The 23959-nt window shown below is 44.1% G+C and overlaps 2 protein-coding genes and 1 pseudogene across 3 annotated transcripts in view; 2 read left to right on the top strand and 1 right to left on the bottom strand.

Annotated features, from left to right (window-relative positions):
* Positions 1–23419, bottom strand: part of GAN (gigaxonin) — a 60070-nt gene extending 36651 nt beyond the window's left edge. The window contains exon 1 of the mRNA XM_080645755.1: positions 23036–23419. Coding sequence (XP_080501881.1) covers positions 23036–23202 — 167 coding nt within the window. The 5' untranslated portion in view covers positions 23203–23419. The remainder of the gene's footprint in view (positions 1–23035) is intronic.
* The window catches only part of SNRPA (small nuclear ribonucleoprotein polypeptide A), a 752186-nt gene that overhangs the window by 160128 nt on the left and 568099 nt on the right, over positions 1–23959 (top strand). The gene's annotated exons all lie outside the window — the stretch shown is intronic.
* Positions 11078–11552, top strand: LOC308236276 (large ribosomal subunit protein eL21-like; annotated as a pseudogene). Its single transcript has one exon. The product of its transcript is annotated as a large ribosomal subunit protein eL21-like (transcript).

The raw sequence follows: 23959 nt of genomic DNA, 5'->3' as shown, positions 1-23959 counted from the left end.
GGGAGTTGAGAGGTTGAATGATAGGTCTTGGCAACAGTGAGATGCTGAGGAATGGAGGAAGAGGTGACATTCCCGAGGATCCCACATTTCTCCTGGGGAGCCTGGTAGCATATTACCCTCCTCAGTAAATGAAGAACAACCTTCTTGGGGGCAGAGGGAACTTGTCCTGCCTGAGTTTAGAGTGGCCGTATAGTGGGCTATCTATAATAATAAAAGGGTAATATGCTAATTAGACCAAACATCCTTCTGGGCATCATTCTGGACATCCTTCTGGACAAAGCCAGGACTGGAGCAAAGCAACCCGGGTCCCGGGCACCTGCCAGCGGAGGCTTGAGCAAGCCCCGGTCCTGGAGGAAAGCTGGTGCCAGCAGCCGAGGGAAGGAAGGTCTACTCTTGAACGAATTTTCGTGCATCAGGCCTCTAGTTGGATATAAAGGTCAGGAGAGAGGAGGAGGTAGAGGCATCTTTGGAGTGTATGAGATTGTCATGGAGAGTAGAGGGCAAGGACAGAATCTTGTGCCACACTGAGTATAGGGACAGATAAGGAGGAGAGTAAAAAAAGCAAACTATAGGGGAAATGGGTCAAAAGGCCAGAGAAACCCTGAGAGTCCAAGTGTCAAGAAAATGATCAAGAGTGACAAATATAGTAGACAGGTCCAGTAAGATAAACACTTAAAAGTTTTCACTTGATTTGGTGATTATACTTAGCAAATTTTTAAAGAACAGTTTTAATGGAGTGATAAGATAGGAGTCTAAGTACAAAGTGAAGGAAGAAACAGAAGGTGACTCTGTGGACAAGATAAATGTTTCTTTCAAGAATCTTGCTTGCAAAGTGAAGGAAATCATGTACTTAGGAAAGACACAGAGTCTGTTTGCTTGTAACAGATGCATTCATTCAACATTTGCACATTTCCTATATGTCAGGCACTGGAAAAGACTTAAGCATACTTTTATGCTACAGAAAGGAGCCAAAAGAGAAGGGGAAAAACAAAAAACACAGGAGAAGGATGAGGATATACGACAGAACAACATCCTAGAAGAAAAGGGAGAATATGGGTGGGTGAGCTGGGAGGTGGGGTGGAAGAAGGGTCGGGAAGAAATAGCCCTGACTTCCTATTCTACAGAAAACTGACATGCAAATCATTACATGACATTTAAACAGCATCAAAGTTGATCTTCAGAGTTAAAGTTTTTAGACCCAAATTTTTAAAATCTAATACTCCAAATCAATAGTAGACAAACTACAACCCACAGTCTGTTTTTATATGACCTTTCAGCTAAAAATGGTTTTTATATTTATAAAAGGTTTTTAAAACCAAAACAAAGAATGTGTAATGGAGACCACATGAGGCCTGGAAAGCCTAAAATATATCTGACTCTTTACCGAACAAGTTTGCCAAACCCTGCTCTAAATGTTTCTAAAATGGCAAACACACATTTTAAAATCCAGCCCAACATATGTGCAAAGTAACTACTTTGAGAAACCACTTGCAAAAGTGACAAGGCAGTGGTGAGAGATCTGAGGAAAAACACCAGATACACACTGCCAATTCCAGATTTTCTACTCAGATATGATTTTTCAGATGCCATTCATCTTCTTACAACCTTTATATGCTAATGTATCTTCCTAGACAAAAATCTGATTTCATATAATGAGAAGAAGTCTGTTTCTATCTTCAGAAACAGAAGTACCTGGGACACAGACCCCAAAGTCAGTTTCCTGGCACCCACAAAAATACAAACAAAATACCCCCCAAATTTTTTTCTGATTTCTTTCAGAAGAAAAGAGAACTGGAAATTAAAATGTCAAATCGGGGAATGATGAAGCAAATTATATGGAACAGCAATATGATGTAATAACAAAGAGCTATTAAAATGATTATGGGCATTATATTGAGATACAAGAGGGATATGAAATGACTTCAAGTGAAAAAATAATGTGTATATAGATCATAACTCTAATAATATATGAATACTCTGTTCAGAACCAGAATTAATTTTGGGTGACATAAATAATTTAACTCTCCTGTGATTTCCCATAAATTTTTTTTGTAAAAAAAATAGATGCTTAAAATTTAAATCTAGTTCTTGTAATTTTTATAGTAAAGCAGTCTATAAAATTTATGCCTTGAAAGACAAGGTCTGAAAATGCATGTTAAAAATTTTAAGATGAGTTCAAAGACAGAATCGTGATGCAGCAACTTGTGAAGTAGAAAATTCTTCTAGAATGAAACAAGCCTGGTTCCTTGTTCTGGTCACACCCTGACCTTTTGGAAATAGACATAAAAGAAAGATATTCATGCCTCGACCTGTCACACAGTTCCAGCTTTTTTACTTAGGTATGTTTTTTCAGATGCTATAAGGAGGCTCCTTCTATAACCTTAGACCCCATTCAAAGGATCATCTCAAGAGTAAGCCCCTTTGATTTTTGGGGGCACTCTTACAAGTCTTCTCTCTAATTAATAACTGGCTGATCTGGTTCTTTTTGCTGCTATATACAAATGGCACTAAATACTACAGAAGTTCCATATTTCAGAAGTAGGTCCATATTTCTACAAATTTTTCATTCTCTTTTCCCAGTGTAGAATTATAAGAAAGGTTCAGGCCCTTTCACAGGCAGAGGAAGTAGAGCTCCTGAATAAATTCACAGAAAAAGTAAGAATTTATATGAATTTTTTGTTGTCTTTGAATTTATCCTTTCAAAGCAGCTCAAACCAAAGTATTAAGTGAAGGTTAAGAAACTATCTCTTTGTTTCTTTTTAAGAAAGGAGAGGTGGGAGTAGGGAAAATAAAACCCCAAAATGGGGTGGGAGGAACAAAAACTACAGCTGAAGCACACCCCTTTCAGTTCCCTTTAATAAATGAGAGCAGCTCCTGTTTCAGCTTCACTTTAGCACTTTTAAACTCAATCTTAAAACCACCTTTTTGCTTCTGGCACTCCTTAATTTATAATCTACTGTCATAAACTTCTCTAAACAACCTGAAGCTGAAAAGTGCCTTCCAAAGTGTTGTCAAGGGGATGAATGCTTCTCAACGAATTCTTTAGTCGTGTTGTAACAAAAGCTCTCTCAGTGGAGCTACTACTTCTGAATAAAGAATTTGGTCCCTTCTTCTCCCGGTTTCTTGGCACCAGAAATGGACTTGGTAGGAGCTGACTGTACCATCTAAAATAGTCCAAAAGTGAACACTCTCTTGTTAGATGGTTTGTTTTGTCCCTCTCCCCCAGTCCTCAATTACATATTCAGCTACTAAAATGTTATAGCAAAAAGACTGATCCTATTTAGAAGCAGTGTGTATATAGCATCCTGAACTCTGATCTTACACTTCATCAGTACTTGCAGATTGCAGTCAACTCAACTCTCTTATGTACAGAATTTCCACTAATGGATTTGGTGCCTCTGGCCCTAAAGATAAAAAGATGAGGGCTTTAAAAGCATCCAGGCCATCTGTCTGTTCTATTTCTCCTCCCTGAATAGAAGACTGATCACTAAGGAACAGTGAAGGTACACAAACCACTCAAGCAGCCTGTGGGAGGGAGTGACTGTTTCACAGAATTGGAAAAATGTGACAAAGGAAGGGATAATGGCACAAGGTCCTGAAGGATGAATACAAATTGATATGCCAAAAAAGAGCAGGAGGTCAAGAAAGGCAGAGAGAAGAAGAAGAACATGCAAAAACAAACACACCTATTCATAAACACATGAAGTACTGCGTAGAATTTTCAAGAACTAGAAGAGTATAATTAAGGTGTTTTATACAGCAATTGTCACCTCAAATTTAACACATCAAAGACAGATTATCTTCCTCACTTTTCTTAAGCAGCCAGGTTCAAAACCTGTTATCTCTTCCTTCTTCCTCATATGCAAATAGCAGACAGTTGCTTTCTTCCCTAACCCCAGATATCAGACATTGGATTTAGCCATGCTCTGCTAATCTGAATTAGCAACTCCAGTCTCATCTCCTCCCAGTCCTGAGAACAAACAAGTTACCTCTTAAAATAGAGCTCCATTCACATTACTATCACTTTTTTATTTTTTAATAAATCTTTATTCAGATTATTACAATTGTTTCTCCTTTTTCCCCCCATATCTCTCCTCCACCCGGTTCCCACCCCACCTTCTGCCCTTACCTCCCCCCCACTGTCCTCATCCATAGGTGTATGATTTTTGTCCAGTCTCTTCCTGAACCCCCCAAACCCCTTTCCCCCTGAGAATTATCAGTCCACTCCCTTTCTATGCCCCTGATTCTATTATATTCACCAGATTATTCTGTTCCTCAGGTTTTTAATTCACTTGATTTTTAGGTTCACTTGTTGATAGATATGTATTTGTTGTTCATAATTTTTCTCTTTACTTTTTTCTTCTTCCTCTTCTTAAAGAATACCTTTCAGCATTTCATATAATACTGGTTTGGTGGTGATGAACTCCTTTAGCTTTTTCTTATCTGTGAAGCTCTTTATCTGCCCTTCAATTCTGAATGATAGCTTTGCTGGGTAGAGTAATCTTGGTTGTAGGTTCTTGCTATTCATCACATTGAAAATTTCTTGCCACTCCCGTCTGGCCTGCATAGTTTCTGTTGAGAAATCAGCTGACAGTCGTATGGGTGCTCCCTTGTAAGTAACTAACTGTTTTTCTCTTGCTGCTTTTAATATTCTCTCTTTGTCTTTTGCTCTTGGCATTTTAATTATGATGTGTCTTGGTGTGGTCCTCTTTGGATTCCTTTTGTTTGGGGTTCTCTGCGCTTCCTGGACTTGTAAGTCTATTTCTTTCACCAGGTGGGGGAAGTTTTCAGTCATTATTTCTTCAAATAGGTTTTCAGTATCTTGCTCTCTCTCTTCTTCTGGCACCCCCATAATTCTGATGTTGGTACGCTTGAAGTTGTCCCAGAGTCTTCTTACACTATCTTCAACTTTTTGGATTTTTTTTCTTTTTGCTTTTTCGGTTGAGTGTTTTTTGCTTCTTTGTATTTCAATTCTTTGACTTGATTCTTGTGTTCCTCTAGTCTGTTGTTGGGTCTCTGTATAATATTTTTTATTTCAGTCAGTGTATGTTTCATTTCTAGTTGGTCCTTTTTCATATCTTCGAGGGTCTCGTTATATTTATCGGCCTTTTCTAGGATATTCTTGAAAAGCCTTATAACCGTGGTTTTGAATTCTATATCCAGTCGTTTGTTTTCCTCCATTTCTTTCGTTTGTGATCTGTTTCTTTGACGCCGCATTTTCACTGCTTTCCTGAGTTGGTAGGGTAGATTTGTGTGCTAGGTTTCCTATATGGCCCAGTGGGTCAGCCTCCCCAGTTAACCTGAGGTGGACACTCTTGGTGCACCCCTTTGTGGACTGTGTGTACAGCCTTGTTGTAATTAAGTCTTGATTGTTGTTGGTATCACTGGGAGGAATTGACCTCCAGGCCAGTTGGCTGTAAAGATCAGCTGTGTCTATGCTGGGAGAAGTTCGGTGCTGGAGACAGCCTTATAGGATTAGACTTGCCAAATTGCAATAGCTTCTGTGCTCAGCTTGGATGGGGTGGAGTCTCAGGGCGGAGCAGACAGTCTTGGCTTCCAGTCAGGCTTGCCCGTGCGCGCACGCGTGCGCCTTCAGACCTCTGCCTTCCCCGCTCCCGAGTCTCCACCCGAGAGTCCAGACTCCCCCCACAAGAGCGTGGGTCCCCAGGGGCTCGCCTGGAACCGGGGTTCAGTGCAGTCAGAACTGGGGCCAAGTGCATTCAGGAGCCTCCGATTCCCTTCCACTAGGGAAAGCCTGTGGCAACCTCCGCAGCCTTTGTGCGCACTGGCACGCGCGCGCCTTCAGACCTCCGCCTTCCCTGGCTCCCGAGTCTCCGCCCAAGAGTCCAGATTCCCCCCACAAGAGCGTGGGTCCCCAGGGGCTTGCCTGGAACTGGGGTCTAGTGCAGTCAGAACTGGGGCTCAGTGCAGTCTGGAGCCTCCGACTCCCTTCCACTAGGGAAAGCCTGTGGCAACCTCCGCAGCCTTTGTGCGCACTGGCACGCGCGCGCCTTCAGACCTCTGCCTTCCCCAGCTCCCGAGTCTCCACCCGAGAGTCCAGACTCCCCCCGTAAGAGCGTGGGTCCCCAGGGGCTCGCCCAGAACTGGGGTTCAGTGCAGTCAGAACTGGGGTTCAGTGCGGTCGGGGGCTTCCTTCCCCCTTCCGCCAGAGAAAGTCAGCCAGGCTCTCAGCCGCCCTTCCTCTCTGCATGCACAAAGACCCTTTGCCGTACCTCCAATTCTCTGTGAGCTTTTCTCTTTCCTTCTAGTTGTAGAATTTTCACTCACCCAGCTTTCCTGTGGTTCTGGATTGTGTCCCTTCTGTCTTTTAGTTGTACTTTTGAAATTGTTGTGCGAGGCAGCAGTTTAGGTGCTTACCTATGCCGCCATCTTGGTTTCTCTACATATTACTATCACTTTTGTTTAGTAATTCAATAAAAATCTAAGTTAACTCGGCACTCTAGAACAGCGTCACCAACCTTTTGGACCTCACGGACCACCAGTGATCCATGGACCACCAGTTGGCGACCGCAGCTCTAGAATACTGTTCTTACCTGCCCGTCCATCCACACTTCCCACGATTCCTATCCAAGCCTCTAGTCCAGTCCAGTGTACCTACTGCACATACACCTATGATCCTGCACTTACACCTGTGTTCTACCTGAAAGATCCTCCTTGCCCTTCTCTTTATCTACCCACCACCAAGTACTTTTCCTCTCAAGGTCTTGTTCAAATTGTTTCCTCCAGGAAAGCTTATGCAATGACCCAAGTAGTTCTTCCTCCTCAGAACTCCCATAGCTAGAACTATTCATACAATTAAAATAGCTTTTGTTTCATAATTTGTTTTTTTTTTTTTTTTTTTTTTCACAATTAAGCTCTAAACTTTGAGAACAGGTTCTGGACTTCACAGAATATCTTTTACACTGTCCCTAGTTTAACACTCCCAGTGAGTGATGATAAGCATTGCTTACTGGTGATAAAGAACTTGGTGTTCCCTTTCTCTCACTGACAAGTCCTACTGCTAACATCTATAATCCAGTCACTTCACTCCAACTCCACTGACAAACCGTCATCCAAGGCATACTTATTTCCTGTCCGAATGACTGCAGTACCCTCCTAATAACACTACATATTCTTCTGAAAACCCAGTGCATGGCAGTGCCACACATAACCACTCAAGAGAAGGTTAGTGAATGAACGAGCATATTAAGGAACCTTAATCAAGAAACCTATGTTCTCTACTTTTAAAAAGTTGTTTCTAGAGCCTTGGCCAGTGTGGCTCAATTGGCTGAGTGTTATCCCCATCCTGTGCATCGAAAGGTGGCCAGTTCGATTCCCACTCAGGGCACATGCCTATGGCTCGATCCCCAAACTGCAGGAGGTAGCTGATTGACGTTACACTCTCAAATGGATGTTTCTCTCTCTCTTTTTCTCCCTCTCCTCTCTCTGGAAAAATCAATAAAAATATTTTTTAAAGTTGTTTCTGTAAATGTGATTCGTTGGGGTTACTAATATAGTGGTGAATGATCAGATAAATCATTTAAATATACTTTTAGAGCAGACTTTAAGAGTGTCTATTCCAGAATTAATGCTAATCTATTCTTTTTTCCCCCATTACTGAAATTCTGATATGACTACATACCACTAGGATATACAGTATTGAAAAATTGAGTGAACATCAAAATAATTTAAAAACCATTGGTTTTATATTTATTTCTTTTCCTAGCCCCTTAGAGGTAGAAGAAATAAGCTGAGTGATTTGGGTCTCCACGGCCTCAGTTCTGACACTGTTGGTGGGAGACCACTTGAACACACATTCAAATGGCAGCCAGCACACAGGAAGGAAAATGAAGTCATAACTCTCCGAAAACTACTGAAATGTAAACTCCTTGTCTGTCTCTTGTCACCACTGTCTCCCTAGCACCTACTGCTGCTGATACTGAGTATCTCCTGTGTATTTGTTGAATGAATGAAAACCTATAATCAAGCCCCCAGTCAACATTAATTACATAAGGTACCTTTACTGGGAACTACATCTGTGATGAATTAACATAGAGCACACTTTAATACTTTTAGACAATGCCAATTCTTGAACTGTAATTTATTAATGGTAAGCACATTCCCACCAGCAGTGATGACGTTTCTAAAGAATGTAGTATCAGCTGTGACAGTGGGGAATGTTTTCATAAACCCCTTTCTCATCAATCGGAGAGAAGATGGTAAACAAAGGAAGCAGACAACTACTCTGTTCCTGCCCCACTGCAGGCGTGACAAAAAAAAAAAAAAAAATGAGAATTTCATTCCCTCCCAGCCAACAGGGATTATAATTTCCACACAGGGGACAAAGCAGGTGGCTCTGCTCACACAATCCAAGCAGGAAAATAAAGAAGCAAACAAGCAAGCAAACAAACAAACCACACCCAAAGGGAAGTTCCTAACCTGCTAAGGTAAGTCTACACTTCCCATGCTAGCTTTGGTGTAGGGGGAAAGCTGGATGCTGGTGGGAAACTTCCTTTTTCTAACCAAATGAAAGGCTATGCAAAAAGATGTGGGTCCTGCTGGCCTTCAATTCCACCCCTGAAGTAGAAGTGGGCAATGGGAAGGGGAGAATGGAAACAATTATCAATGAACTTACTTTCTAAGGATTCTCACCACTCTTCACCATCCTACTTTCCTTAAACTTCTGGCTACTCCCTGTGAAAGAATGTGCTCTACATGCTAGAAGAGATTCTAACCAACCACATATCACATCGTAAATGTGAGGTTCCCTCCAATTCAGGGAATGATTGAAATAAAACTATGTTTCACAATATTTCTGCTTGCCTTACCATGTTAAGATAAAAATCACAAGCATCAAGTGGTTTTTAAAATCGTTCCTAAAAAGATACAGAAATACTTAATAGTTGAGAAGATTACAAAATACCTATAAGCAAAATTATGCATTTAAGGTTTATTCAACAGTCTATTTTTTAAAACCAATCCTTCCATCTTCCATTTATGATATACCCTGCTTCTCAAAGCTTTGTTGCTTGAAGGCTAACTCTTTTACCTAACAAAACATTTCACCAAGATCTTATCTTTCGTAAGTCTTCAATTTTTCTAATATCTCTCAATAGAGTAAGACATATTATAATGTATTCCCACAGAGAAATGGAAGCAGCAAACATTAGATCATCATTTTATGGCTAAGTCACTCTTTGGCAATAAATACTTAAGAGGACTTCACTCTGCTTTTCTGAGCACAGGGGTCAAGAGCCACAGCTGAGCCTTGAAGGGCATTTAGGTGGACACAAGACCTTTACCCTCCATAGAACTACAACTGTCACCTTTACCTGAGCCTTTGATGTCCTTCCTTCTTTGAACTCATCGTGTGTTAGGAGGCAAAGAAACCATGGGAAGCACTAAAATTCAAGGTTGCAACCAATAGCCTGCCACTTGTCACAACCCTCAGCCCTACATCTCCACCCTTAACCTAGAATTCTAACTTACAAATTATTCATTTCTATTGTACCTTCAGTACACAAAATGACAGACCCGTATTCTTCAGAAGGCTGATATAGCTTCCTAAAGGACTTAAGCATGGTACTCATAAGCCAAATGACTCCTTATTTGTCCTAATTATGTTTTCTTTATGGATTATAAATAGATTTTAAGCCTCGCTTTGATATCATGAGTTATCATGATAAACAGTTTAAACAATGGATAAGGTGGTTATGTAATCTGGATGCTCTCAGGCGTCCTCAAACTCTCAAACTACGGCCCGAGGACATTTATCCAGCCCACTGGGTGCCGCTGCCTGTCCTGCTTAGAAGCCAACTCGTCCCGGGCCCGCAGTGCGCATAGGAATTTGTTCATAGGTTTTTTTTTTAAACTATAGTCCAGCCCTCCAACGGTCTGAGGGACAGTGAACTGGCTCCCTGTTTAAAAAGTTTGAGGACCCCTGGTTGCCAACCTTTCGGACCTCACGGACCACCAGTGGTCCACGGACCACCAGTTGGTGACCGCTGGTCTACATAACGCAAATCTAAACCCAAAGAACCAGCGTTTCTATGTGGAAAAGCACTTTGCTTGACTCTCTAAAATACATAATAAAAATAACTCTAAGAACATTTAAAGGACTTATAGGGGAAAATATAGATGCAAGAAGAGGTAGAAGTGTAAAGGCACAGGTAAAAGCATGAGGACTTACCAGTTAGTATTCATTAGAGCTAGGTATTATTTTTATCACATTATTATTACTCAAAATAATCCTCAGAAAAGTTCTACAATAAATCTAAACATTCAATACTTCACTTTATGTTAAATTCACTAGTCTAACAAGAATTTTATTGATTTCTTTCATCATTTGAAACCTTCCAAAAATCTCTCCAGAATTAGAGCATTTGCTGCTATGAATAGTGGCACCACAATCTTGTATAAATAAACAAATAATTTAAAACTGAAATGAGTAACCTATATTAAATTTAGAGCTCCAATTTACAAGTGCTTTGTTTCCTTAGAAGCCAGAGAAAATACTTCTTTGATCTTCTGAAATGGAACATACTTTAATATCACTTTTGAAAAACTCACATAAGAACAGGGTTTAATCAAACACAATTGCAAATACTAGAAAAGAAGATAAGGAGGGGGAAGGAGAAAAAATAATTTTCAACCATGAGATTGTAAGCCCTTCAGGATAGATTTCCTCTTTTTAAGCAGTTAAGGTGGATACAGTAGGTGGATAAAAAACAAACAAGGCCCAGATCCATTAAAATATAATCAGGCCCCATTTATTTCCCATCACCGTAAGAGTACAGCAAGAGACAGGTATAGTTGATTTATTTTATTATTTTATTTTTTATTAAATTTATTGGGGTGACACTGAATAAGATCATATAGGTTTTTAGTGTACGTTTCTATGATACATGATCTGTATATTGTATTGTGTGTCCTCTATCCAGTCAAATGAAAGGGTCTTAGAACCTGGAGCTTCAACCTGAACCCTTGAACACTAAGAAACTTAGTTACAATTGCTATTCAAAATCCTTTTGACAATCACCTTTGGGCTGGAACCACCATCTTCCAGTAATTCGCCAAAATGACCAACACAAAGAGAAAGAGGAGAGGTACCCACTACATGTTCACTAGGCCTTTTAAAAAACATGGGGTTGTTCCTTTGACTACATGCATGGGAATCTAAAAGAAAGGTGATATTGTAGACACCAAGGGAATGGGCACTGTTCAAAAAGGAGTGCTCATAAATGTTCCCATGGAAAAACTGGAAGAGACTACAATGTCACCCAGCATGTGGTGGGCATTGTTGTGAACAAGTTAAAGGCAAGATTCTTGCCTGGAGAATTAATGTACCTATTGAGCATATTAAGCCCTCTAAGAGTTGAGATAATTTCCTGAAATGTGTGAAGGAAAAGATCAGAAAAAGAAGGAAGCCAAAGAGAAAGGTACCTGGGTTCATCTGAAGCGCCAAACTGCTCCACCCAGACAAGCACACTTGTGAGAACCAGTGGAAAGGAGCTGAGCTGCTGGAACCCATTCCCTGTGAATTCATGGCATGATAAGTAATAAGACATAAATAAAAGCCTTCTGTACTGTTAAAAAAAATTCCTATGACAATCATTCAGGAGCTGCTATCTACACAGGTGACTATAAACTCAAAGCACACGTGGAAGAAAGAAAACTTGGGGACTACTAGCATGCTCTGCACACAGCGTACAATACCAATGGACTTTGTGCCCAACAACTACAGGGCAAATTTCAGGTACCCAAAGAAAGGATGATAATTTCTATGTTATTATGAAACTTGGACTCCTGGAGAGATCATATTAGTCTCCTTAAGTAGTTTCAACAGCATCATCTATGAGTCAAACTTTATATTTAAACTAGAGGCCCGGTGCACAAAATTCGTGCGCGGGGGGTGTGTGTCCCTCAGCCCAGCCTGCACCCTCTCCAATCTGGGACCCCTAGAGGGATGTCCGACTGCCCGTTTAGGCCGATCCCACAATCCAGGACTGCTGGCTCCCAACTGCTCGCCTGCCTGCCTTCCTGATTGCCCCTAACTGCTTCTGCCTGCCAGCCTGATCACCCCTAACCACTCCCCTGCCAGCCTGATTGATGCCTAACTGCTCCCCTGCCAGCCTGTTTGCCCCCAACTGCCCTCCCCTGCCAGCCTGGTCGCCCCCAACTGTTCTCCCCTACAGGTCTGGGTCCCCCCAACTGCCCTTCCCTGCAGGCCCGGTCACCCCAAACTTCCCTCCTCTGCCGGCCTGGTCACCCCTAACTGCCCTCCCCTGCAGGCTTGATCACCCCCAACTGCCCTCCCTTGCAGGCTTGGTCCCTCCCAACTGCCCTCTCCTGCTGGCCTGATCGCCCACAACTGCCCTCCCTTGCAGGCCTGGTCCCTCCCAACTGCCCTCTCCTGCTGGCCATCTTGTGGCGGCCATCTTGTGTCCACATGGGGGCAGCCATCTTTGACCACATGGGGACAGCCATCTTGTGTGTTGGAGTGATGGTCAATTTGCATATTACTCTTTTATTAGATAGGATAGCAAAACAGGCTCATCAATAATTAGGCCCTGGAACACATCCAGATTAGCAGCATAAAATAAATGCTTGTTACAAAACAACTCTTCAGGGCTGGGTTTATATAGCAGAGTACCCAACCAAGGAGGCCTGTATGGCAGGGCAAAGGAAATGCTTTAATGTCAATGTATAACAAAACTTAAATGATACATTTGTTATATATTTGTCAATATATAACAAAACTTAAATATACATAATAACAAAACTTAAATGAACAGAAACAGACCCCATCCACACAGCATACACACACAAAACACAACAAAAATAGCCTAGAGCCACACAATTTAGACTTATAGGGGCTTTGCTATTCCTGTAGCCCAACCAACTTCACTCTGCATATGAGGAAACTAAGTCTCAGAAAAGTTGTCCAATATGACTTAGGCTGAATTCTAGGCCCAATGTCTCCACTCCACCCTCATCAGAACAGCTTTCCATAAAAACCTTGAGCGGGGGAGCGGATTGCCATTCTTGTTGGCTGACTCATCAAAGGATCCCAGGATCTTGGGAGTAAAGGAGATCTCTCCTCTACTCTGCAGTACTGAAAGCTAAACATTCCCCAGAAAAACTGAAACTCTCAAAAGTAAAAACAGGAATGGAACCTGCACAGAGCCACTATGTTACTGCAGAATCACAAAGCAATTCATTTTCAAATCCTTTTCGCATCCATTACTCCCTAAGAACCACAGCTCATGAGAGAAAAGAGTCTGAACTCCAAATCAGATCTATGGGATTGTGCCAGAAGCAGAAGAGCCTCGGACATGAGCAAAGCAAACTTTGCAATATTCAGAAGAAAGGGAAATTTCCTGTAAGCCTCAGGGAACCTTTCCCAGAAGGTCTCAGAGTTGCTGAGAATGGAAAGATTCTGTGGGTCGTTACGTCCATGCATCAACTTCATCATTCTTAAAGGTCATCAGCTACGTTTAGATTTAGTTTTCCCATTAAATCAAAGGAGAAATGTCATTCAGAGATCAAAATGAGGAAAAGCTGGGAAGAGGGTATGTTGGGAAAACAGCATCTCACTTACATGACGGACTACACAAGGTCCTGCCTGACTTCCCATAGCATCTGTATCCTAAGGCTATATGACATATCCTACACAACCTTTTTTCAGGTTATCAATTGGGTTCTGTTGCTAAAGTTGAGTTTTCTGGCTTTTTCCTTTTATACTGAAAAGCCTTTCTAGTGTGGTTTGATTGTTAAGATGATCAGGAGGAAAAACAAATGCTAAACCAAAGTTAAAGCACATGAAAAGATTAAACCAGTAAGTTAGGTTAAAAGACTTTCCTATAGTAAGTAGAAAGTACGCAAATGAGTTGCTTTAATTCCTGGTTTACAAAGTTGGATTGGTTCCTTTTGTTGAGCATATAGAAGCAATATACAACATTGTTTCCAAACCATATACCTTCAGAAGCTTATGACAGTTATTAAAACTAGGTTAACTATAGACTTTGAACAAAACTCAGATTTTTATAAAACTTTGGAAACTAGCAAACTTTTGAAAACCCAATCCATACATTAATGACATCACAGACCTAAATGCTTAAGGTTCAAAAGGGAAAGTAAGAAACATCAAATTCTGGAATATACAAATTCATTTTGTTTCAATATAATTCTTTAAAGTTCTATTCAAACATAACAGATCTATATATATATAAAACCCTAATATGCAGCCCTAACTGGTTTGGCTCAGTGGATAGAGCGTCGGCCTGCGGACTGAGGGGTCCCGGGTTTGATTCCGGTCAAGGGCATGTACCTTGGTTGCGGGCACATCCCCAGTGGGAGGTGTGCAGGAGGCAGCTGATCGATGTTTCTCTCCCATCGATGTTTCTAACTCTCTATCCCTCTCCCTTCCTCTCTGTAAAAAATCAATAAAAGATATTTAAAAAAAAAACACCTAATATGCAAATAGACCAAACGGCAGAACAACCAAACAACCGGTCACTATGAAATGCGCTGACCACCAGGGGGCACGCGTGGAAAATGGTGGGCGTTGGCAGAAGGTGGCAGAGCGCGGAACATGGCAGGCGTCGGGCATGGTGCGATGGTGGAACAGGTAAGCAGAGGTGCCAGACCAAGGCCGGGTGAGCCTCTGGTGGTTACTGAAAATTCTTTGCTCCTGCAAGCCGTGGTCCCGCCTGGTGCTCACACCTGCAGCTGGCGCTGGCCCCGCTCGCACCTGCAGCCAGCGCCTGGCACCAGCCCCAATAACCTCTCAGTGCTTCTCCACCTCCCCCTGCTCCTGAGAGGAGATTGGAGCCAGCAGCCACCGCTTGCACCTGCTGATAGCACCGAGCGATTTTAGCAGCCGCCTCTCGCACATGCTGCCGGCACCGGCCCCGCTCGCACCCGCTGCTGGTACTCAGCGCCAGTCCCAATCACTCAGTGCCATCAGCAGGTGCAATCTGCCGGCCCCAATCTCCCCTGAGGGCTTCTCCACCTCCTCCTGCTCCTAAGGGGAAATTGAAGCAGCAGCCGCCATTCGCATCCACTGCTGGCGCGGGCCCCAATCACTACGTGCTGTCAGCAGGTGTGAGTGGGGCCGGTGCCATCACCACGTGGGAGCAGCGGTGGCGGCAGGAGCGGGACTGCCGTCAGACAGGGGACCGGGGGCTGTGGCAGAAGGGGCCGGGTGGGGGCATGGCGGAGGGGCAACGAGGGGGTGCGGAGGATGGGCCGAGTCCCGCCCTTGTGCCCACTGCAGCCTTGCTGCCCACAGTTCCTTTCAAGGTACACAAATTCGTGCACTGGGCCCCTAATATATTATAAAAGCCCAATATCATTAATATTGAAAAATTACTAAACACTTTGTTCCTAAGCACAGGCAGTCCTCGGGTTACATCAGACTCGACGTATGTCGTTTCGTGGTTACGTCGCCATCTCCCATATATTTATTTAAAAAAAAAGTTCCGTCATTTTGACATATATACATATGTGCTTTATGTTTTTTATTATTTATTTACTACAAGTAAAGGTCAGGAATTATCTTTTTTTTTAATTTAATAAATCTTTATTGTTCAGATTATTACAATTGTTCCTCTTTTTCCCCCATAGCTCCCCTCCACCTGGTTCCCACCCCACCCTCTGCCCTTACCTCCCCCCCACTGTCCTCATCCATAGGTGTACGATTTTTGTCCAGTCTCGTCCCGCACCCCCCACACCCTTTTCCCCCCAAGAATTGTCAGTCCACTCCCTTTCTATGCCCCTGATTCTATTATATTCACCAGTTTATTCTGTTCATCAGATTTTTAATTCACTTGATTTTTAGATTCACTTGTTGATAGACATTTGCTGTTCATAATTTATATCTTTACCTTTTTCTTCTTCTTTCTCTTCTTAAAGAATACCTTTCAGCATTTCATATAATACTGGTTTGGTGGTGATGAACTCCTTTAGCTTTTTCTTATCTGTGAAGCTCTTTATCTGACCTTCAATTCTGAATGATAGTTTTGCTGGGTAGAGTAATCTTGGTTGTAGGTTCTTGCTATTCATCACTTTGAATATTTCTTGCCACTCCCTTCTGGCCTGCATAGTTTCTGTTGAGAAATCAGCTGACAATCGTATGGGTGCTCCCTTGTAGGTAATTAACTGTTTTTCTCTTGTTGCTTTTAATATTCTTTGTCTTTTGCTCTTGGCATTTTAATTATGATGTGTCTTGGTGTGGTCCTCTTTGGATTCCTTTTGTTTGGGGTTCCGTGCGCTTCCTGGACTTATAAGTCTATTTCTTTCACTAGGTGGGGGAAGTTTTCTGTCATTATTTCTTCAAATAGGTTTTCAGTATCTTGCTCTCTCTCTTCTTCTGGCACCCCCATAATTCTGATGTTGGTATGCTTGAGGTTGTCCCAGAGGCTCCTTACATTATCTTCAAGTTTTTGATTCTTTTTCTTTTTTCTTTCCCGGTTGAGTGTTTTTTTCTTCTTTGTATTTCAAATCTTTGACTTGATTCTTGCGGTCCTTTAGTCTGCTGTTAGGTCTCTGTATAATATTTTTTATTTCAGTCGGTGTACGTTTAATTTCTAGTTGGTCCTTTTTCATATCCTCGAGGGTCTCGCTAAATTTATTGGCCTTTTCTAGGAAATTCTTGAAAAACCTTATAACCGTGGTTTTAAATTCTATATCCAGTCATTTGCTTTCCTCCATTTCTTTCATTTGTGATCTGTTTCTTTGTCTCCGCATTTTCGCTGCTTCCCTGAGTTGGTAGAATAGCTTTGTGTGGTAGGTGTTCTATAGGGCCCAGTGGCTCAGCCTCCCCCAGTTACCTAAGGTGGAAACTCTTGGTGCACCCCTTTGTGGGCTGTGTGCACAGCCTTGTTGTAGTTAAGTCTTGATTGTTGTTGGTATCACTGGGAGGAATTGACCTCCAGGCCAATTGACTGTGAGGATCAGCTGGGTCTACACTGGGAGAACTTCTGAGCTGGAGACACCCTTATGAGACAAGACTTGCAAAATTGCAAAAGCCTCTGTGCTCAGCTTGGATGGAGCGGAGTTTCAGAGCGGAGCAGACAGCCTTGGCTTCCCATCAGCCCTGCCCCATGAGGCCACTGGGTCTCAGTGTCCCTCGGTAATCGCTGTAAGCACCTCTGAGAGAAAGCCGCCCTCGAGTTTCACCCGCTGCCAGACAGTCCAGTTTCTCCCCGAATGAGTCTGGGTTCCCAGAAACTCACCTGGAACTGGAGTTCAGCGCAGCCGGGAGCTTCCGTCTCCCTCCCGCTTAGAAAGCCAGCCGCGCACTCAGCTGCCCATCCTCTCTGCGCGTGCGTGCCTCTGGGCCTCTGCCTCCGCAGCTCCCCTGAGTCTCAGTGTGCTTTCTCTTTTCCTGACAGTCCAGTTTCTCCCCGAATGAATCTGGGTTCCCAGAAACTCACCCAGAATCGGAGTTCAGTGCAGTCGGAAGCTTCCGTCTCCCTCCCACTTTAGAAAGCCAGCCGTGCACTCAGCCGCCTGTGCACTCAGCCGCCCTTCCTCTCTGCGCGCTCGCGCGTCTCCATACCTCAGCCTTTTGCAGCTCCTCTGATTCTCAATGTGCTTTCCTCTTTCCTTCTAGTTGTAAAATTTCCACTCAGCCAGCTTTCCTGTGGTTCTGGATGGTGTCCATTTTGTCTTTTAGTTGTACTGTGTTTCCCCGAAAATAAAACATCCTCCGAAAATAAGACCTACTTACAGGTTCCCTTCTGAGTGAAATATAAGGCATCCCCCGAAAATAAGGCCCCCAGGCTCTGTCTCAGAATGAAAATTAATTTACCGTAAACTGGTCACTAGAGCCGCCCCGACTGGCATCTAGCAACCAGTGACATTACGCGGAGTCCTGACGTCACTGCTATGTGGAGGCGGAGCAGAGGTTGGAGTAAGCGGTGAGCGCGGGGCGGGAGAGAGGAGGAGACTTTCGCAGATGCGTGTAGAAGAACAGAAGGATTAGAGCGGATGGGACACAGTGAAGGTGGTGAGTGCTGGTCTGTCTCTGGTGACACTACCTGATGCTCGCGGTCACCTTCATGATGACTGAAGGTTCTCAGTCAGTGGCAGACCCTGCTCCAGCCCAGATCCAGGCCCCAGCAAGCCCAGTGACAGTCCCCAGGCAGGCCCCAGGGGGTAAATGTCTGATAAAGGGGTAGGGGGGATGTCTGGTGAAGGTGTTCAGTGGCACAGGGTTGGGGGGAGGGGGATCACTTAAAATGACACAGGAGGATCAGAGGGGACAATCAAAATGACACAGGAGGATCAGAGGGGACAATCAAAATGACACAGGAGGATCAAAAGGGGTTACTAAAATGGTAATCCCCCCTCTGAATCTCCTGTGCCATTTTGATTCCCCCCCGATCCCCCCTGTGTCATTTTGAGTGATCCCCCTCCCCCCACCTTGATACCCCAATTCCTTTTTTTTTACCCCTAGAAATGAGCGCAAAAAGAAAAAGCTACTCCGTGGAGTACAAGAAAGGAATCGGGGCCAAAATCTTACTGCTTTCTGCAAAGAGAAGATGTTGAGTATCCAATTGGTCCGAAAATGGCGAGCAGAGTATGGTAACCTCATTGAACAAGTGGACAAGGGAAATGCTAAAAAGCGCAAGTGTGGATCAGGTCGGCAACCATTATTTTCCGAGCTGGAAGACCTGATCTGTGAATGGGTTGTTGACAGGAGAGCAAGGCTTTGGTTGTGAATAGGGCTCAGATTCAAGAATTTGCCCTTGCAATGGCACCACAGTTTGACATAGCCCCCGAAGATTTCAAAGCATCACAACACTGGCTGGATAATTTCCTTCAGCGAAGTGAACTGTCTTTAAGAAGATCTACAACATTGTTTAGGTTGGAAGATACTCAAGTTATTAAGCGAGCACTTGCATTCAAGTCCTTTATTGATGATGCTGACTTCTCTAAATACAATCTTTCCAACATGATTGCTATGGATGAAACTGCAGTGTTTATGGGCCAATCATCTCAAACAACAATTCAACAGCGGGGTGCCTCCTTAGCGTACATCCCCTCCACTGCTTACCAAAGTGCACGTGTTTCCTGTATTTTGGCAATTCGTCTGGATGGCACTAAAATCCCACCTTTAATCATTTCTAAGGGCAAGAAGGAAAAGATTGAATGTGTTTTGGGCGTTTTTATTCTTGAAACTGAAAAAGCCTGGGCCACACAAGCAGTTACAAGGAAGTGGGTCGATTTAATGCTGCCGCTTGTTATGCGAGGGAGCCAAAGAGGTCTGCTAGTCTGGGATGCAGCCAGCACTCACCGCGCTAAAGACATGAAGACATTTCTTCACGAAAGAAAAATAGATCAGATAATGATTCCCGCAGGAATGACGGCCTATCTCCAGACTCTTGATATTGCAATAAACAAGCCATTCAAAGACAATTTGCGCACGGAAATTAATGACTACATTGAAAATAGAATGGAGAGAAATCAGCGTGGAAACTTTGTGAAAACTAAACTACAAGAAGTTGTGACTTGGGTGAAGAATTCATGGGAGAAAATCACTGACAGTTGCATTGTAAATGCACTGCGAGCAGGCTACCTTGACAAGAAGTACTCATTTAAAGACAGTGCTATTGCTAAACATGAGAGATTTGGTCCACTGATTCTGAAAGAAATGGAGTCACAAGAATTTCACCAGGAAATTCAGGAATTGGATTGTTATGATGATGTTCCAGAAGATGATGACATGATTGTCACTGAATAAATGAGTAAATTCTTGATACTGTAGGATTCACAGTTTGTCTGGTTTGTGTTGACAACTACCGTACTACCGTACCATATACAGGTAATAAATTTCCTTTATTTTCATTTAACAATAAATGTGTACCATATTCTTCTTCATGGAAAAATAAGACATCCCCTGAAAATAAGACCTAGCGTGTCTTTGGGGGCAAAATTAATATAAGACACTGTCTTATTTTCGGGGAAACATGGTAGTTTTGATATTGTTGTGCGAGGCAGCAGTCTAGGTGTTTACCTATGCCGCCATCTTGGTTTCTCCACCGGAATTGTTATCTTTCTTTTAATTTTTTTTTTCTGTTTCACTTCATTACTGCTGTGTATGTGCTCCATGTGAATGACATAGGTGCTTATGTAGGTGGGTTCCGATTTACGGCGAAAATCACATTACATCGCGCTGTAGGAACGGATCTCCGACATAACCCGAGGACCTACTGTAGTAATACAGACTAGTCAAATTACTTTTAAGTGGCCTTGAGATTAATAATTTTAAAAGACCCCCAAGAACATTCTACCACTTCCATAGCCAAATAAACTTAGAGCAATTAGTCACTGAAAACACACATACACACATTGACTGATTCATGTTTATCTGCAAAACCTCAAAAATATCCACCTGCCCTACCTACAGCACAAGATGGCTGAAAATGAAAATCAAGGTGCGCTCTTCCTCCCAAGAGCACGCCCACGCTGCCCCTCAACCTTTTTCCCCCCACGGGCATGCACCTCCTAAACTCTTAAGACCCCATGATGGGCAGCAGCAATTTGTCCCAGACAAACTCCCTGAACCTGTTCCCAAGGCCCCTTTTCTCTGACTTAATGAGCCAAAGCAGAGCAGCCTAGGCTCATTTCCTCAGTCCTTCCTTGTTTCACTGTCCCCAGCTTTCATAAACATCTTCTAAAATTCATAAAATCAAAATGAGACAGTATATGAAAGTACTTGATAAGCACTTGAAATCATAACATATGTCAGTAAGTAGCAGAGTATACACAAAGAATAGTTAAATACAAGTAATGCTCTAAGTTGGTATAGTAAACGAGTAGGAGACATGGTGTCATTAGCTTGGTATCTAATCTTAGTTCAACCACTAAGCACCAGTAACCTCATCGTAAGACAAGTCACTGATGCCCACTGAGCCCCATTTTCTTGTTGTGGAAAGCAACAGAATTGAACTGGATATCTGAAGTCCTTTTTGGCTCCGCTACTTTGATTAGTAATATTTCATACCTAAATTACTATGTTAAATAAATAGCATTTCATATAACTAAATATTCTCACTGTGTGCCACCATGTCACAAGTGGATACCCCAGCTTTCATAATTCAGCAGATACAGCAGAGAATACTACCACCTTTTATAGACTTATGTACAGACCTATGACATGTTCAACGCATTATTACATATTCCTTCACAGGATGGATCGAAGATTAAATGAGATGAAGATACATTTTATCCCTCACTTATCAGACTAGTGAGCTGAAGTCAAGATCAAGCCATCTACAACAACACACAGCTGCAAGAGTAAAAGCTGGAGGGAGAAAGCAGCTCCCACATCCTTCTCAGTCAGGGATAACTGAGCATCTGATGGGGAAATGTAACAGAGCCACCTTCTAATGTCTAATTGGCTGTGGCAGAAAAGCAGGCAGTCCCTCATTCACATTTGCTAAACCACTAGGCACTTGTTTTCTGGCTGCCAGAGACACAATAATGAACAAAAGAAAAATCCCTGGCCTCACTGAGCTTACATTGTGGTTGGGCAAGAGCAACAAGGTAAATGAGTAAAATATAGGGTATCTTACAGTGGTAAGTGCTATGGAGAAAAATAAAACATGAAAAGAGGGTAGAGAGCATGTGTTTGGGGATTTGCAATTTTCTTTTAAGCTGGCTGGATGCCACATAAAGAACTACCACAATAATGCATCTAGAATTGTTTTCCTAAGCATTTCCCCAAACAGGAACACTTTGGATACCGGGAAGACTCTGGCCACTGATTCCAATTTGAGATTGATTGCTCAAACCTCTGAAATGCCAGCTATGAGTTGTCATATCGGCAATCTAAACACCCTACTGACAGACTCCCACCACAACCCCACCTTTAAAATCACAAAGTGAAAATTTATTTACAAAAGAGCCCTGAGAAGTTACAAGAGCATTTGAACTGCTTGTGAGTTAGCACAAATGTTTCCTCATGAAAAGGTTCAAGTGTAGTTTGGGTACTGAGTTCTGCTAAGGCAAAGCACTAAGAATGCTGTACGCATCATTTTGCTTTTTCTGACTTGTCAATTCTAGTGAGTTCTCTACTATTAGTCTATATTTAACCAGCTTACTGGGAAGTTTCTCCAGCTTTTAGCAATTTTCTCTTTTATTAAAAGAGCAATCGACTTTGCAAGAAAGTTGCTGTAAGAAAGTTAACAGCTCCCCTGCAAGATCTGATACACTTGGTTAATCACTATCTCATCAACCTTTAACCAGGTTAATTGGAATGGCAAATCAGGTTAAGCTTTGTTTTACTGAAGTTTTAAAATGCTTTCTGAGTCGCTAAAATTTCTTGGTCCTCTAGTTGTAACTGCATCCTGAGAATTGCAGTAGTCTTAAAATTCTCTATAGCTTACTTGAACGTGTGTGTCTATAATGCACAGCCCTTCTTTTACACGCAGTTCCCACAAGGAAGTGGAAAAAACACATTGGACAGAACTTCAGGCTTGGCGGTCGGATCGCCAACCCAAGGAGAAGATCCAGTACAAGACAGTTTTCCCTCAGCCCACACCCGGCATGGAGCTTGTTTGGCTTCTCCGCGGGAGCGGCGCTACCGGCCACGGGCCCCGCCGACTGCGCGTCGCTTTGGAGGCGAGCCGCCGGCAAACTTCAGCCGGGATCCGCGGGCTGGGCCCGGCCGAGGGGCGGCTCTTCGCGGGCGCGGCCCCGGTCTGCTCGCGGGTCCGGGTCCCGGGACGGTCCGGGACGGCATCTGGGGGCCTGCGGGGTTCGGAGGCCCGGGCGAGCGCTGGGCTGTGGGAATCGGAGGAGGCCGAGGGACTGCGGCCCGGGTCCGGGGTCATCTACAGGGGGGCGAGGGTCCCATGGGGCTCGGCCTGAGGGTGGGCGTAGACACCGGAGCTGTCCCGGGGGCCCAACAGGGGTGTCTGCCGGGAGGGACCCAGGCAGCTGGGGCGGCGGGGGGGAGGAGGATGGACAGGGACTCCGGAGCCACGCCCGGCCGGCCCCGCCCCGCCCCCGGCCCCCTCCTCACCTGATGTACGGGCTGGCCGCCGCCAGGATGTTCTTCTGCACCGGGATCTCCTCCCCGTCGAGGACCAGGTGCGCGTCGCAGAAGCGGGACTCCTCGCGGAAAGAGCCGAGGGCTCGCAGCAAGCGCGCGGCGTGCTGAGGGTCACACACGGCGCTACCCTCGGCCATCGCGGCGCCCGTTAGTCAGCTGGCCAGTCCTGTTCCCCACGCCGCCTCGCCGGACCCCTTGGGCTGTCCGCGTCCGGCGCGCTCACGTCTACACAGCCCGCGCGCGCGCGCCCGTCCAGCCCGGCTATCCGTGATCCGTGAACAAGCGAGAGCCCTCGGACCGCGCCTGCGCCATCCTCGGCGCGAGGGGCCGGTACCTTTAAGGAGCCTCTGCATTACGTCATTTTTCCGCGACGCCCCCACGCTCTTGTTCCCTCCCTCTCGCCCGCCATCGCTGGAGGCAGCCAATCAGAAGCGTCGTTCCCCTGTAGGGCCCTCTGGTCGCCACCCCCGCGCCGTCAGAGGTTGTCCATCACCGGGAGGGATCTCTGCGACGCTGGAGGGCTGTGCGGCTGGCTGGGACTCGGTGGTTGAGCCGGCGTCCTCTGGACCCCCGAGTCTCGGCTCTTCCACTCTAGCTGTGTGACCATGGGCACGGTGCCCATCCTCACCTCTCCACCTGCAAGATGAAGATGATGACTTCTTAGTGTTGTGGACTAGCATGTAAGCAAGGACGCAGTAGGTGTAGTTTTCATCATGTTTGAGAGAAAAGCCGCTTCCCAAGTAAGAGCAGAGACGCGAGAAAACAGGCTCTGAAAAGAGCGTTTTGGTTGCGGCCTAGGGAGGAGATGTAGCGGATGAAGCTGGAGAAGTAAGCGGCAGGTCTTAAATTCTGCAGGGCCTCCTTGGCTGTGGTAAGGAAGTTAGTTGGTCTTGG

Source organism: Plecotus auritus (genome assembly GCF_963455305.1).
Source record: "Plecotus auritus genome assembly, chromosome: 10".
NCBI classification, from domain to species: domain Eukaryota; kingdom Metazoa; phylum Chordata; class Mammalia; order Chiroptera; family Vespertilionidae; genus Plecotus; species Plecotus auritus.
This window is presented reverse-complemented; position numbering and strand designations above follow the sequence as displayed.